At 41.7% G+C, this 17,204-nt stretch overlaps 1 protein-coding gene across 1 annotated transcript in view; it reads left to right on the top strand.

Moving 5' to 3' along the window:
* Nucleotides 1–207: 207 nt before the first annotated feature.
* Nucleotides 208–17,204, top strand: part of SPEF2 (sperm flagellar 2) — a 366,767-nt gene continuing 349,770 nt past the window's right edge. Inside the window, 2 exon segments of the mRNA XM_006876554.1 lie at nt 208–265; nt 16,525–16,627. Coding sequence (XP_006876616.1) covers nt 208–265; nt 16,525–16,627 — 161 coding nt within the window.

The raw sequence follows: 17,204 nt of genomic DNA, 5'->3' as shown, positions 1-17,204 counted from the left end.
TTACCCGCCAGCAGGGGGCAGTCCATCGTTTCAGGACTCCACCGTTGGGCTCTGGTGTACCCTCTTCTCAGAACCTATCACCTGGCTCCAGCTTAGATTCCCTTTCTTTGCAACGGGTTGCCTTGGGCAACGGGAGGACGCGGGCCTGCGGGCAGGTTTCCCGCTGCGTTACTTCCTTGATTTGCTGTCTGAAAGGCGATCTGAGCCATGTCGGAGATTTTGTGCCAGTGGCTCAACCAGGAGTTGAAAGTGTCCCAGACCGTGAGTGAGTGACCACGGCCGAGGGCGAGTGGGAGATGGGCGGGCGGGGTGAGGAGCCGGAAGAGATGCAGGCACGAGCTGAGCAGGTGGGGCGCCTGCTAGGCTGGGCAGTGCCTCAAAGCTGGTAGTCCAGCTCTGCGCAATACCAAGTGAGTCCCCTGGATGATCTACAGCCCACCCCAGTCATCCGCGGCCTTCTCACATCTCTAGTCTTCAGTTCCTGTGTTACCCATCATCACTGTAGCTGTCGGTTTGGTTTCTTTACTACTGTGGGGCTTTAACTCCCTTATTCACAGAGAGAGAAGAGTTTGCTGAACTCCATAGTCTGGCCTTGACATTGGGCCCTTTGCATCATCAGAAGTATGGTTTTGAAGCAAACCAATTGAACTGCAAAGTCACTGGTTCAAGCTCACCAGCTGCTCCTTGGAAACCCTTTGCGGGGTCGCTATGGGTCGGAACCGACTCAATGGCACTCAACAACAATGAAATACATAACCTAACAGCCAGAGCTCTTGTACCATTTTACCACACTATCAGCTGTGGGCCCTGGGCAAATTCCAATACTTTTTCTGAGTGATTCCTCCCATATAAACTAGATCCAATCATACTTTTCCTACTTGACTGCCAAGAGAGGAATGAATGTGTGAAATGAGTTGATGCAGAATAAGTGAGCGTTTCTAAATTTTAGATATTTCTTCAAATCTTAAATTGATCAAATTTAGCTATTGGTTTCCATTAGTGACTCTTGTCCCAACGTGACCTTAGTCACCAACCTGATTTTATATACTAACTCTAAAGTTGTCACAAAAAGCTTCTAAACCTCACACTAGAGAAGCAGTTCTACATCCTGGCAATTTCCATGACAGACTAGTAATTTTAGTGCAGCGATATCTTCTCTCCTTCTCTGGCTGTTTCATTAGGAGTTCAGTTTACAGCTTGTATAGAGTCCTGGGGAGTCCTGGTGTCTCGTTGTAGGATAAGCACTGGCCCACAACATCTGTGTGAATTATGAAGTCAGAGGTTCAAACTCACCAGCCACTCCTTGGAAACCATATAAAGTGTCACTTTGAGTCGAAACTTACTCGAAGACTCTTATTAACAACAACAACATGGAGTACTAGTGTGGCACTGTAAGATAAGCACTGTACTGCTAACTGCAAGGTTGTCTGTTCAAACCCATCAGCCTCTGCTTGCAAACCACATGCAGGGTCACTATGAGTCAAAATTGACTTGAAGGCACTTAACAAAAAACAAGATTTGTGCTTAAGGCAAGGAGTTTTCAGTGCAAATCATTTCCATTTGTTTTCTCAGAAGCACCCTTGCATAATAATGACTTGCCACCAGAGGGGCAATGATGCCAATCTAACCTTAGGTCATTCCACAGAAGTTCCCAGATCAGCAGTAGGGTTTCTACAGGATTTTGCCAAATGTTTATCATCAACCTGAGTACCTCTAGTATTTAGTACCTCAGGTTGCCTTTCTAGAGGCATAAAACCAGGAAGGTTTTCTTTGTGAAGCCACCACCCATACACTTGCTGTGTACATTCTCTCAGGGCATTGTGATCATCCCATTGTGTCTCTGACTGTGTCTCTTCTAAACTATGGTGTTGAACTCAGGACAATATTTTACATTTTTCTTTTCTCAGTGCTCTTTCACTACAAGAACCAAAATGCAATATCTCACCCTCAAGTTTTTGTGCCCCAAGGGGAAAGCAAAAACAAACAGTTCCAGATTGCTTAGTTTAATTTGGTTCATTTATTTGATTAGCAAAAACCACACACTTAGCTAAAGTCTCCAGGGCTCTATTGCAACTTGAAACTCTTTTGTAAGAAGTATATAAAATTAATAAGAAACATAAAAACAGTAGTATACCATTATAATTTTAATCAGTTTGGGGAATTTTGGTTTTGAGAGGGGAGGAAGGAGTTTGCACACATCAAAAGACAGGAGACATTTTAAGTACCAATTTTAACGACATAAGCTATGAATGGAAATTTCCCAGTGCCTGCTTCCCTGAAGTGTAAATCTGGAAGCTGTTAGCAGAGACACCCTGTTTTGGTGCAGTATTCTGCATACCATTTACTAGCAATGTGTATTCATTTCTTGGTCCCAACTGTTATGAGGGGATCTAAGGAGAGAGACAGTCCCCAAGGTAACCGGACTCTACATCTCAGAAGGCTTTTCAGATGACAAAACAGCCATTTACAGGCAGCACACTCACCACCTGGTGTTGAGCCCGTTATGAGATAGGCACTCCATGGTGCTCAAGGGACTGCTTTGAATGGTTTCTTGAAACCATCCCGAAGGTACTGGTAATGGCTGGGGAAGGAATTTGGCAATATCTGGGTAAGAGTCATTTTAAGAGCATGGACTTACTTGGCAATCAGACCACCTGCATTCAAATCTCTTATCTACTACTTAGTGCTTAGTGAATTTGAGCAAGATAATTAAACTCAAATCTATTATCCCTCAGTCCTAATTAAAGACTCAATGGGCAGGTTATTTACCTCAATTATATCATTCTTAAAATTAGTCATTCATCATTTGTTGTTGTTAAATGCCGTCGAGTTGGTTCTGACCCAGAGTGACCCTGTATAGGGTTTCCGAGGAGTGACTGGTGAGCTTGAACCGCCAACCTTGCAGTTCAAACTGCTTTGCAATCTGGTGCATTAACTCACAACGCCACACTAGGACTCCTCATTCATCATTGTTGTTGTTGTTAAGTGCTGTTGAGTCGATCCTGACCCATAACGACCCTGTATAAGTGTTGTCAAATGGTTCCGACTCATAACGACCCTGTATATAATTTCCGAGGAGTGGCTGGTGGATTTGAACTGCTGACACTGCAGTTAGTCCAGTGCTTATCCTATAGTGTCACACTAGGATTCCATTCTTAAAATGGTGTTGTTGTTAAATGCCATCGAGTTGGTATCAACTCATAGCGACCCTGTATAAGGTTTCTGAGGAGTGGTTGGTGAGCTTGAACCCTGACCTTGCTGTTCAAACCTACCTTGCAATCCAGTGCATTAACCCATAGCACCACACCAGAACTCCTGTCTTAAAATAGGGGTACTGATAATATCTCAGGAGTCCTTGTGTGGTATTGTTAGGATAAGCACTGGATTGGAAATTGCAAGGTCAGTGATTCAAACTCACCAGCTGCTCCTTGGAAACCCTATATTGGGTTGGCCCAGGATTGGGCAGTGTTTCGTTCTACTGACTCGATGGCACCTAGCAACAACAACAACAACAACAACATGAGTTAGAACAAACTCCATGGCACTTAATGACAACAACAATAATATCCCATAGGGTTGTTGTTGTTAAGTGCAGCCAAGTCGATTCCGACCCATAGCGACTCTGTATAAGGTTTCCGAGGAGCAGCTGGTGAGCTTGAACCACTGACCTTGCAGTTCAAATGACTTTGCAGTCTGGAGCATTAACCCACAGCGCCACACCAGGACTCCATCCCATAGGGTATGTCAGGGTTGTTGTTGTTGTTGTTATGTGCCATCGAGTCGGTTCTGACCCATAGTGACCCTGTACAGGGTTTCCAAGGCTGTAAATCTTCACGGGAGCAGAAAGCCTCATCTTTCTCAGATGGAGTGGCTGGTAGTTTTGAATTGCTGACCTTAAGGTTTGCAGCCCGATTCATAACCACTATGCTACCAGAGCTCCTTGAACATTACCTGGACCTGCATAATTTCCAGCGTTCTTAAATGATGTAATATGTGTGAAGTACTTTGTTTCATTTTTGAGATAGAATCAGTGCTAAATTTCATTTTCAGAATTGATGATATGAAAATAAAGCACCAGTATGGAAAGATGGAGTCCTTATGTAACTGCTCACCTCAAAGTCAGCAGTTCAAGCCCACCAGTCACCCCTTGGAAGCTCTATACACGGTCACTATGAGTCGGAACTGACTTGATGGTCCTTAACAACAACAATCGTAAGGATATTTGCTGGCACATAGATTTTAGTGGCCAAAATTTTTGGAAATGATTTGAATGTATTTATGCCAAAATGAACAGCAAACCATCCTTGTAACAGCACTCTCGATTCCTCAGCTGGGTTCAATAATTCACTGCAATGGCCACACAGAATCTGGATGACATACTTACATCCGGAATGTTGCTGCGGTGTTTATTAGGGAAATTAACAGGCTCCAACTCAGGATCAGAAATGCTGATGGCACAGTTCTTCCAGTTCAGACAGCCTCTCCTCTGCCATGCCCGTAGGCCCTTGGTCTCTTGGCCTGGTCTCTGCCCTGCTCAGCAGTGATAGATACAAAGCTCTTTCAGGGCTGCTGATAAATGAGCACAGGGAACACCATTCCACCAGAAGCCTCAGCCTCAGCCTCACTTGACTCTAGCTCCATGCGTCAACAAACCTAGCTCCCCTAATTAGGTGCCTAGAGGCACCCCATCTGCAAGCATGCCTCCTGCCCAAAGTCACTCAGCTTTCCTTGCTCTCTGGGCTGGGATGCCCACTGCTCTGTCTCCTGCTCTAGCACTCAGTTCTGCTGCTGCTGTTCCCGTGACACAGCTTTCTGAATGTGGGTCAATGCGCAGGAAACCCTGTTAGTAATCACAACTGGATTAGCAGGAAGACATTGTTTGGTGGGAGTTACAAGGGCTATGGGTAGGAGAGCCCTAAGAAGTAACCCACTGCGCTACATCTTAAATAGTGGAATGCTAAGCTCTGGTAGCGTAGTGGTTATGAATCGGGCTGCGAACCTTAAGGTCAGCGGTTCGAAACTACCAGCTGCTTCGCGGGAGAAAGATGAGGCTTTCTACTCCCGTAAGGATTTACACCCTCGGAAACCCTGTACAGGGTCGCTATGGGTCGGAACCGACTCAACGGCACTTAACAACAACAACAAGCTAAATGAGGGAGTGCGGTGGCTCTGTAGGATAAGGGCTAGACTCTTAACCACAAGGTTGGCAGTTCAAGCCCACCAGACACTCCATGGGAGAAAAAGGAGGCTTTCTGCTCCCGCAAATATTTACAGCCTTGGAAACCCAGTATAGGGTCACTATGAGTCAGAACCAACTCAACAGCACTTAACAACAGCAACAGGATAAATGAAAGTGAAAGGTATAGCAACACACTTCTAAAAATTAGCCAATGATAACCCTTTAGATCCCAAGAGAATATTGTCCATTCATTATCCTGCTGGAGATGTACCTCCTAGGTTGGGAGGCATCACACCGTGGTCCCAATAGTCTTAAGCATACGAGCGATCTTAAAAATCATAAAAATTTTATACGCTGTGGAGTGAGAATAATAATTGTATAAAAGAGAGACTATAAAATGTGATTTCAAGTGGAAAACATCTGCCAAGTGCCTGCTGTCTAGCAGATGCTCAACAAATATTATTTTAACTCATTTTCTGTCTCTCGTTGTAGAAAAATATCTAGTGTTGAGTCTGTCATACAGTGGGCACTTAGAAAATAGTTGTTTGTTATATGAAAATATATGAGTGAAGCAAAAGTAGACTAAAGTGTTGTCTTAAACCGAGCCTTATGGACTTGTTGATATTGAGAATGTGGTCACCCAGGGACTTGTATTCTCAGCTTTATAATTTCAGAAGCTCTGCTTTATTTCTTGAAGCAAGTTCTTAGGAATTTCTTTGCACTAAGTGAAATTGAATTTTGATGATTTTGTAAGCCAGGGTACCAATTCATCATAGGCAGAAGGGTAGCAGAATAACCTGTACTGGTGATTGAATATAACACTTTCTTGGTAGGCAGGTTCATGCAGGGGATGACCAAATTCATGGATCAGATGATTGGCAACCGTAATTGTTGTTACGTGCCATTGAGTTGATTTTCAGCTCATAGCTCCCCATGAGACAGAGTAGAACTGCCCCACGATGTTTTCTTGGCTGCCATCTTTATGGAAGCAGATTTCCAGAACTTTCTCCCACTGAGCCACTGGGTGCGTTTGAACCACCAACCTTTTGATTAGCTGCCAAGTGCTGAATCATTGCACCAACAGGGCTCCTAATAATAAATTGTTGTTGCTGATAAGTGTCAATGAGCCGATTCCGACCCATAGTGACCCTGTATATGGTTTCTGTGGCGCTTTCACCACTGATTTTGCAGTTCAAACTAACTTTGCTGTCCAGCACATTAACTCAGCACTATACCAGTACTCCGATAATAAACTAGATATCAACAAAAGAATACTCAAATCAAATAATATCTTATGCACTTTACTTTCTGCTCTTGAGATACTTTATTAAGGTGGTAGTTGAAATCAGAATCCCTACCTCCCAGAGAGTGGTTGGGGAGCACCGATGAACAATACTGTTTCCCAGTGTTACTTCTACCAAAAAGTATTGAAATTACAATATTTGTAGATTCTTCTATTGTTATACTATTCTGAATAAAGTTAATTACTACATTCCATAGTAATGTTGTTGTTGTTGTTATTGTTGTTATGTGCCGTGGAGTCGGTTCCGACTCATAGTGACCCTGTATAGGGTTTCTGAGGCTGTAAATCTTTACGGGAGCAGAAAGCCTCATCTTTCTCCTGCAGAACAGCTGGTAGTTTCGAACTGTTGACCTTGCGGTTCACAGCTCGATTCGTAACCACTACGCTACCAGAGTAATAGGGAATATTTAAACATTCCATAGTAATAGGTAGGATATTTAAACATTAAAAAAATATATACATTTTTTGTATGTTTAAGATATATCCTAGGACCCTTGTAATTTTTCCCCCAAAGTGAGTTTCCAAATAGATAATCTTGTCCTTTTATAATAACGCTTGAAAGTTTTGTTTTTAAGAGAGACATTTTCTACCTTTTATGCAAAATTTTGGAGCCCTGGTGTGCTGCTGTAGGATAAACACTGGACTGCTAATCACAAGATTGACAGAACCAACTCAACAGCACTTAACAACATCCCAGATTTTAAGGCCGTGCTTTATCTGGGTCTCGTGTAATAATTATACTTTGTTGATTTAGTCTTGTGTTCAGGCCTTTTCAAAAGTATCAATTTGTATTTTAAAAAATGATATAGTGACATCAAAATATCATATTAAATATTTATGTCTACACAGCACTTTAGAGTGTTTGTGGAGAACATTTTATTGCTCTGTGGCCTTATCCTTTCATAGAATCATAAAACTTTCGATGTGAAAAATCATCTCCAACATCATTTAATTTAACTTCTATGGCACATGTAAAATTAAACCAAGTATGTGTAAAGACTGCTTAGAATTGTGCGGCTAGGTAGTGGTACATTGAGAATATTTTACTGGTCTCCTGACTTTTACTTCATTGTTTTAAAATTGGGTATCATGACACCATACAACATGGAGTCTCAGACTTCAGCCCTCAGGGTCATTAGAAAATAATAATACTTCTGTTGTAACACACCAGGTTTGTCATATTTCTGAGCTATCTTGGGAGCATTTTTCTTGATTAAAGCTTGGCTTTTGATGACTAGATGTTAAGATACCAAATCTAATGGCAGATGGCTATTGTGTACATCAAGGTCCAAACTTTCAGGTCTGAAGTTCTAAGAAAAAAATGACACCTAGCCTTATAATCATTACAACAATGCAACAGAATAACAATTAATGTGGTTTCAAGTAGTTAGTCTTCTTGAGAACTGTGGTAGAACTTTCAAAGGAGAAGATTATAAGGGTTGATCATCCTGACCTTACACTAGAGAAAGGAATTACCAGGGTCCTCCAGAGAATGACCACAGAGCACCTCTGTAGTTGGACAAAATTGGGTTTATTGGCTTGTTTCAATGAGGGAGAACACATGCCATGGGGAAACACGGGGTGTCTCCATAAGAAGGGGTATTTGAACTTGTGTATGGTGATTTTGAGGGAGAGATCAAGGAAGTAGTACTGTGCTCTGAATGAGATCTTGTCAAGAAGCATCAGCAATTCTATGGTTGGGTGTTTTCATAAATCTTATCTGAAATGTTGTTGTTGTTGTTGTTAGGTGCCATCGAGTTGGTACCGACCCATAGCGACAGCAGAACGAAACACTGTCCGATCCTGGGCCAACCTCATCATTGTTGCCACGCTTGAGTCCATCGATACTGCCACTTGGTCAATCCATCTCGTTGGGGGTCTTCCTCTTTTTCTCTGACCCTCCATCCTACCAAACATGATATCCTTCTCCAGCGACTGGTCCCTCCTGACAATATATCCAAAATATGAGAGATGGAGTTTGGCCGTCTTGGCCTCTAAGGAGCATTCTGGCTGCACTTCTTCCAAAACAGATCAATTGGTTCTTTTGGCAGCCTTTGGCACTTTCAGTATTCTCTTCCAACACCGTAACTCAAAAGCATCGATTCTTCTGTGGTCTTCCTTATTCACTGTCCAGCTTTTGCATGCATATGAACCTAAAAGGTGGCATGGGTAAAATGAGGAAGAGCTGTGATGGGTAACGAAACAATCACTCATTGTGAATGGGAGATGTTCCATCATTTGTGTGGTTTGGACAATAATAATCTTATTTTTCTCTGCATTCAGAGGTGATGCAAAGTGATTTTGTATTTGTCTTGATTCATCAGGGTCAGCGTGGCCTTGTCTGATGTTGGTGTGCCCTGATACTGTTACTGTTCACAGGGAGAATGTCAAGACTAGCTACGAGAGCCAGGCCAGCGCTAAGCAACACCCAAGCCAGATAGTGCCAGGACAGCTGTCCAGGCCTGCTTTCTCTCTCTTAAATGAAAGCACATCTGCTTGGCTTTTAAAATGTTGATAATGCAGGAGTCCCTGGGTAACGCAAATGGCAAAACACTCAACTACTGGCCAAAGCTGTCAGTTTGAACCCACCCAGAAGCACCTAGGAAGACAGCTCTGCCATTGTGCTTCAAAAGGGTCACAGCCTTGGAAGCCCCATGGAGCGCTTGAGTCCAAATCAACTCTATGGCAACTAACAACAGTGACAACAATGCCGGTGAGGTCTTAGCTGTTCTAGTAAAAAGGAACAAAGACCCCCGCAGTTTAGAGGGTAGGAGAGGTTGGTCTATAAACCCTTAACTACAATTTCAGATTCTAAAAAACCCTGAAAACCAAAAGTTTGATTTTTGATTATTTGGCAGCAAAGTCTGAGGTTATATGTAGTTTTTGTTTATGACAGTCAATGTAAATATTGAAAGATTGTGCTGTTGAACTAGAACTGTGTTTGACTATGGAGGTGTTATAATCTATCTGGCTCCAGGGTTAGGCATGTATCTGAATTCAAGGACAATGTCAAATATAGTATTTCCCTCCTGAGTACTGAGTATCTTTGAAACAAGGATGTTGTTGTTGTTCTGACTCAAAGCGAATCTGTACCGGGTTGCCGAGGAAAGGCTGGTTAGTTTGAACCATCGACCTTGCCGTTCAAACTGACCTCACAATCCAGCACATTAACCTGCAATTCCACATCCGGACTCCTTGAAACAAGGATGCTTGTACTTTAAACACACACACATAAAAACAGCAACAACAAAACCTGTTTCTGTCAATTTGATCCTGATTCCGATAAGACAGAGTAGATCTACCCACAGGGTATCCAATGCTGTAATCTTTACATAGGAGTCCTGAGGTTGTGCTGTAGGCTAAGTACTGGACTGCTAACCATAAGGTCAGCAGTTCAAATCCACCAGCCGCTCCTTGGAAACCCTATACAGGGTCACTATGAGTCAGAACTGGCTTAATGGCACTCAACAACAACAATCTTTACAGAAGCAGACTGCCATGACGTTCTCCTGCAGAGGGGCTGGTGGGTTTGAACTTCTGACCTTTCAGTTAGCAATCAAATGCTTAACCACTGCACCACCAGAGCTCAGTCGTTTATACTTTGAACCAAACCAACCCAATGCCACTGAGTTGATTCCAGTGGAGCTATTAACTGAGTTTACAAACTGTGCAATGAATATAACCAAGCAGTGGTTAAGTGCACTGACTAAAAGGCCATGAGTTCAAGCCCAGCAGTCATTCCAGGAAGAAAGGTTGATGGCCTTGAAAACCCTACTGCTAGTTCTCCTTTGCCCTACCGGGTTGCTGTGAGTCTCTATTGATTGAGAGGCAGTGAGTTTGAGGTGGGTTTTTGTTGTTGTTTGTTTGTTGGGTTCTAAAATTAGAAGGAATCCTGGTGTGGTGCTGTGGTTACTGCGCTGGACTGCAAAGTCGGTTTGAACTGCGAAGTCGGTGGTTCAAGCTCACTAGCCGCTCTTTGAAAACCCTAAACAGGGTCGCTATGGGTAGGAATTAACTGAACAGCACTTAACAACACCAGCAACAAATTAAAAGGCAGTAGTAACAAGGAGTTTCTAGGTGGTTCACTGGTGAAGGGCTTGACCTTTAGCAAAAAGACTGGTGGTTCAAACCTATCAAAAGGCACCTCAGAAGACAGCCTCAGTGAACTGTTCCAGAAAAGCCCCAGCCCTGACAATCTGATGGCGCAATTCTACTTTGTACACATGGAGTCCCCATGGCAACTAACCATAACACCAGTAGTAACAAGGCCCCAGGGTAGTGCAATCAGTCCGCTCTCAGTTTCTAACCTTGAGATTGGTGTTCCAACGCACGCAGGCAGCAGGGCCACATCAAAAAAACCCTGCAATCTGCTTCTTTAAGATTATGTCAGGAAAACCCTGTGGAGTATTCTACTCTGAAGCATCGTGATAAATGGAGAAAAGATTGAAGTTTGCAAAAACTTCATTTTGTTTGGGTCTACAATCAACACTCATGAAAGCAACAGTCAAGAAATCAAGTGACATATTGCATCGAGCAAATCTGTTACACAAAGACCTCTTTAAAGCATTCAAGAGCAAAGAGATGACTTTGAGGACTAATGTGTGACTGGCCTAAGCCATGGTGTTTTCATTAGTATCACAGGATAAGTAACCGACCTCAAGGTCAGTTTGAGCCACATGGTTGGCGGTTCAAACTTACCAGCTGCTCTTTGGAAACCCTATACAGGGTCTCTATGAGTCGGAACTGATTCGACGACACTAAACAGCAACAATAACATATGCACTTAACAACAACATATCCATGTGAAAGTTAGATAATGAAAAAGGAAGATCATGGAAGAATTGATGCATTTGAATTATGGTGTCAGAGAAGAATATTGAAAATACTATGGACTGCCAGAAGAACAAACAATCTGTCTTGGAAGAAGTACAGACAGAATGCTCCTTAGAAGTAAGGATGGCAAGATTTCATCTTTCCAACTCTGGTGGACTGACACAGAGGCAGCAGAATGGGCCCAAACATAACAATCGTGAGATGGCACAGGACCATTATTATATGCATAGGATCGCTATGAGTCGGAACCAATTCGATGGTGCCTAACAACAGGTGATACAAATGGTTGCTACCCTAAAGGTTGCAGGTTCAAACCCACTGGGATACAGAAAAAAGCCCTGGGGATTGACTTTTGAAAATCAGCCATTGAAAGCTCTGTGGAGCACAGTTCTATTTTGAAACACATGGGGTTGACATGAGGCAGAGTTGACTTGATTCCAACTGGTAATAACAATAAAAATGGTCACAGAACACTTAGGGTATATGCTAGGCATTATACTAAGCATGTAATATCTAATTCAATTTACCAAACAATTTTTATGAGACAGAACCTATCACCCTCTTTTACAAATGAGAAAGTGTGGCTGTCATATTGCCCATGTTCCAGAGTCTTCTAAAAGAACAGGGATTCAAGCCCAGATAATCTTTTCTGGAGCCCATGCCCTCCTTGGTACCCCCTCCCTATAAGTTGGAACCAACTTGATGCTGCTCAACAACAACAACAATCTCCTGTATATGCTTTTTACAGCTGACTCTGGACCCCTTTGATGGAAAAACACTTTCATCCATTTCACATTCTCTCTCAGCCTAATAGGAGTATGGTGGCTCCATCATATAAGCACTGGACAAACCACAAGATTGGTGGTTTGAGCCTACCAGCCACTCCGTGGGAGAAAGATAAGGCTCTCTGCCTTCGCAAAGATTTAAAAAGGCCTCGGAAACTCTACACAGAATTGCTATAAGTTGGAACAACTCAATGACACTTAACAACTCAGCCTAATACTGACCCTGTCCAAGATTTTAGCAAAAGAAAGCTTTAAGGATTGGGTATCAGAAATGTGGCTTGGAAGTCTGGAGAAATAGTTGGGTTGTTGACAGCCTCAGTCCCACATGTAGATAGATTACTTTAGGTGCAGAATGAGGTTCATCAGTGGGCTCCCACAGTTCAGTTATTTCTTATATCCGTTCATTATTCCTTGTCCTAGAGTGAACTTGCTTCTTCATCCCCAAAGGAAATTGCAATTGTTTATTGAAAATTAACTTAGAGGTCGCCATTATGAAATTAGCCATGGTATTCAGCATCAGTTAGGGGGAAGAAAAAGATGATAAACCAAAGGCGGAAACATGCCTTTCTGCTTTCTTTTTCCCTACTTTTTTTCTCTCTATCCCCCAACCCCTTCCTACCTCTCTTTCTCTTTCTCTCTGTGTGTCTCTCTAGCTTCTTACCTGTCTTCTCATATTATTACTTTTGTCTCTAGACATTCCTATCTTACATACGTTTACTTCGTCTGCTTCATGCTTTGTTGGATTTTTTGCTTGTATTCTTTTCCCAATTCCTCCTATTATTTATCCCCATGCTTAGCCTTTCCTGCTTTTGCCATTTGCTATAGTTGTTCCCTCGTTGTTTTCTTTTCTTCAGAGATACCACACAGTAAATTTGAAGTGCCCTAGTCATTAAAAGCAGCAGATGTTTTCTATTTTCTTATTTATTGTAACCTATCCTGGCAATGAATTACATAGCTGGTTGTCCTTCTATGACCTTTGTATTCATGTTGTTGTTGTTATTATAGTTAGCTGACTTCAAGTTGGGCTCTGGCTCATGATGATCCCATTCAAAATAGAACAAAGCACTGTGGGTCTGTGCCATTCACAGGACCAGTGTGATCCATAGGTATTTATTAGCTGATTTTCAGAAGCCGATTTTCAGATTTTTCTCCTTGTCCCTGTGAACCTGGAAGTGCTACAGAAACCTGTTTGACGTCTTAGCAATACACAAGTCTACTTTAATAGGCTAGTGGTGGTTTTGCCTTGGCATCCCACATGGAGGGAGAGAATACTACCATTAAACCACTATTGTTTCATACTGCGCATTAATGCACTGGACTGCAAGGTCGGTTTGAACCGCAAGGTCGGCAGTTCAGGATCACCAGCTGCTCCTTGGAAACCCTATACAAGTCAGAACCAACTTGATGGCACTTTACAACAACAATAACAAAGGTTGCTGTTAGCTGCCATCTAGTTTTTTCTGACACATAGTGACTCTGTCTGCAACAGAAGGAAATTATGCTTGGTCCCATACTGTTCTCACAATTGTTTCTATGTTTGAGTCCATTGTTGTAACCACTGTGCCAATCCATCTTGTTAAAGATCTTCCGCTCTTTTTCTGACCCTCTACTAAGCATGATCCACCACTCATCTGTGAATCACTTGCTTAGTCATGTAATAGCCAAACAGACTGGTGTTTTTGTTTTGTCCTACTTGTCTTTCTTTCAGGAAGTATCTTCTGTTGAGGATAGTTGCTCCTGGCTGGTCTATATGTCATTTCAAGTGGGAATGTTCCACCTCAGAAGGTTCACGAAGCCTATTTTACTGGGCAACTTCTAGAACCCCTTTTTGGTATTCCAATTAGTTATAGGCTAAAGATGGGCTTACAACTTTCCATAATCATGTTTCCCGATATTCCTTTCTATCACACTCAAGGGTCTATTTTACAGTCGTTGGCAAGGGAAACCAATATTCATAAGACAGTCAAGCATGTTAACATTATTTCCCCTCTTTCATCCATTCAGACTATACCTTGATCCCTGTATCACAGAGAGCCCTGTTGTTCCAAGGTTGAGCATACATCCCTGTTTACCTCTGTCCCATTTAGCCCATGTAAACCTACCTAAATGTTCCCCTATGTACCTTGTTCTTCCATCCCCCTTGCCCTTGTATATTGCCCATCCTTTCCTTGTATATCTCCTTCCCCAACACAGAACTATGTGTCTGTCCCCCTAACCTGTGCTCTATTGTCCTCTCCCTCCCACCCCTGTAACCAACAAAAATTTCTTTTTTTTTTTTTTTTTTAATCTTTTAGTATGAGTATCATTTCTTAAGCTTTTACAATAATGGTCTTATGCAATATTTGTTCTTTTGTGACTAATTTCACTCAGCATAATGTCCTCAAGGTTGAATGAAAATGTGGACTGGTGTTAAATACACAATAACTCTTTTTCTCATAATAATATGTGACCTTCCGAGTGAGAGCTCTACACGCTGCTCTCCAGAGCCACCTACCTTTCCTGCCCAGCAACCACTCAACCAAGTACAACTGCTGCTCTGTGTATTTAGTTAGCCAACTTCTTCTTGTTGTTATTAAGTGCCATCAAATCAGTTCCATAGGGTCTCTGTATAGGGTTTCAGAGGCTTTACCTCTTTGCGGCAGCAGAAAGCCTCATCTTTCTCCTGTGGAACAGCTAGCGGGCTTCAACCATAGACCTTGTAGTTTGCAGTCCAGTGCTTATGGAACCATTGATTTGATTTTTGACCCCATATGACAGAGTATAACTGTCCCGTGGGATTTTCTGGGCTGTAACTGAAGGACAAGCATTGGACTGCAAGGTCAGAGTTCACAATCACCGGTGGGTTCTTGGAAACATTATACAAGGTTGCTATGAGTTGGACCTGACTTAACAGCAACAACAAAGCAAAAGAATTCTGAGGGCAAGACTGCCAGCTCTTTCTCTAGCAGAACCCCCTAGTGAGTTCAGAATTTTAGCAGTGGAGCACTTAGCCATTGTGCCAACTAGGCTCCTTTGTTAAAAAAAAAAAAAATTTTTTTTAAAGGAGAATCTGTTATGATCAAGGTTGTGATCTCTCCATACATGGTTTTGACTGTTTGCTTAAAGGACCCAATAGAAATATATTGAAGATTTCCAGAGGATTTTGAAATAATTTGAAAGGTGATACTTTGACCAGTGATGAAGTAATTTATTTTGTGTAAATTCATAATTATAGGGCCTTTGAATGTCATGGAACTGTATATCCATCACTGCAAATATATGTGTGTGTGTTCCAAAACTACGAAGGCATCAAAGACTTTAAGAAATAAAATTCTATTAAAAACTTTCCCCATTTTTCCACTCTTACTATATGTGCTTAGTATTGTGCAGGTATGGTCACAAACAAGAATTAGATATTACTTCCAACCTGTGAATTCGCTCCCCTGACAGATACTTCTAGAAAGAGGTTGCCTGGGTTTGCAAAGCTAGTAAGAGACAGAGTCAAGATTCTAACCCAGAACTTTCTGGCTTCAAAACCTGTGACTTCTCCTCTAGGCCAGGGGTAGGGAACCTTTTTTTCTCTCAAAATTCATAACATCATACATGGACCATATAAAATTATCAATTTAAAAATTAGCCTGCTATATTTGATCAAGCATGTAACTAACACTGGACTGCGAGGTGAATTTGATCTGCAAGGTCGGCGGTTCAAACCCACCAGCTGCTCCTCAGACACTCTATATAGGCTCATTATGAGTAGGAACTGACTCGATGGCACTTAGCAACAGCAACGACAACAATATGACATGAGGTCTGGAATGTGGTTGACTTGGCAAGACCAGACCAAATGATTTCAGGTGGGCAGGACGTTCCCTACCCCTGCTCTAGGTCATTCCTGTCACCACATAAGACTTTACAAGTGGACCACAATACACCTTTGGATCACTAAGGGAAAGCTTGATTACATTCAGTCGACTTTGTTTACGAAAGTGCAGATTTTGTAAAAGGTTAAAATTCAGTCTTAACGATTAAATAGATTGGTTTCACTTGCTCAGAATATTCTGTTATCAGTCATAAACTGCACGGGTAACTAAACTTTGAGAGTATAATTCTGCAAACCATCTTGAGGCTGTGATTTTAGGTCTAAAGTTATTTGTAAGTTTTACCAGCTATGTTTGGTTTACTTTGATCAAAAATTTCATATTATCAAGTATCGGTTTATATCACTTTTGAGTCTTTATAAGGTGCTTACTGTTAAACTTCAATCTTTTTATTTTTACTATTAAAATAAGTTGTTTTTGAAGTATTTTTATGTTATTTGAGCTCAAGTTAAAACACAAAGTTTTGATTTTTGCACATACTTACATAAATTGCAAGTATATACATATATAAGTCCTGTATGCAACATTATATTTACTTTTCTATCTCATTGTTTTAAAACTCAGGTCCCAAATCATTTGCAAAGACATTTTCCAGTGGTTACCTAATTGGAGAAGTTCTGCACAAGTTTGAACTGCAGGATGATTTTTCAGAATTTTCAGAAAGCAGGTTGGTGATATTCTTTACTTTTATTGAAAGGTCGATTCCTTTGGCATTTAGAAAGTCTTTGTCACAAAAGTTAACTCTAAAGAGTCATCAGTCCTAAAGACCCCTTCCAAGCCTAAACCAGTCAAGCACACCACAGCTATGGTAATTATTGCTTCCTCACATACTGTCTGTTGTTCAAAAACAAAAGTGAGAGTTACATGGTTGTACCAAGCTCTCATCTCCTGGAGGAACCCATTTAAACCTGCAGCCATAGGCCAGATTTGTTTTGTTAATTGCTTCTTTCAAGAGAAGTGAAACTGTATGGAGTGTTTTGGGTGGTCAATGAGTATTTTCTATTTTAAAAATATAAAATAGTGCCTGCGAGGTCACCAGCTCCTTTTTGGAAACCCTATACAGGGTCGCTATGGGTCAGAATCGACTCAATGGCACTTAACAACAATAACATTGTATCCTGCAATCTACCTGACCTCCTCACCACCTGGATCTCTGTTCCTATATTTTACCCTTCTTTGACACTGTTATTTTTACCTTTGATTTGCCTCACAGCTTCTCTGAATTTGTTGTTGTAATTTTGTTG

The sequence above is a fragment of the Chrysochloris asiatica genome, unplaced genomic scaffold (genome assembly GCF_000296735.1).
Source record: "Chrysochloris asiatica unplaced genomic scaffold, ChrAsi1.0 scaffold00390, whole genome shotgun sequence".
Classification (NCBI taxonomy): domain Eukaryota; kingdom Metazoa; phylum Chordata; class Mammalia; order Afrosoricida; family Chrysochloridae; genus Chrysochloris; species Chrysochloris asiatica.
This window is presented reverse-complemented; position numbering and strand designations above follow the sequence as displayed.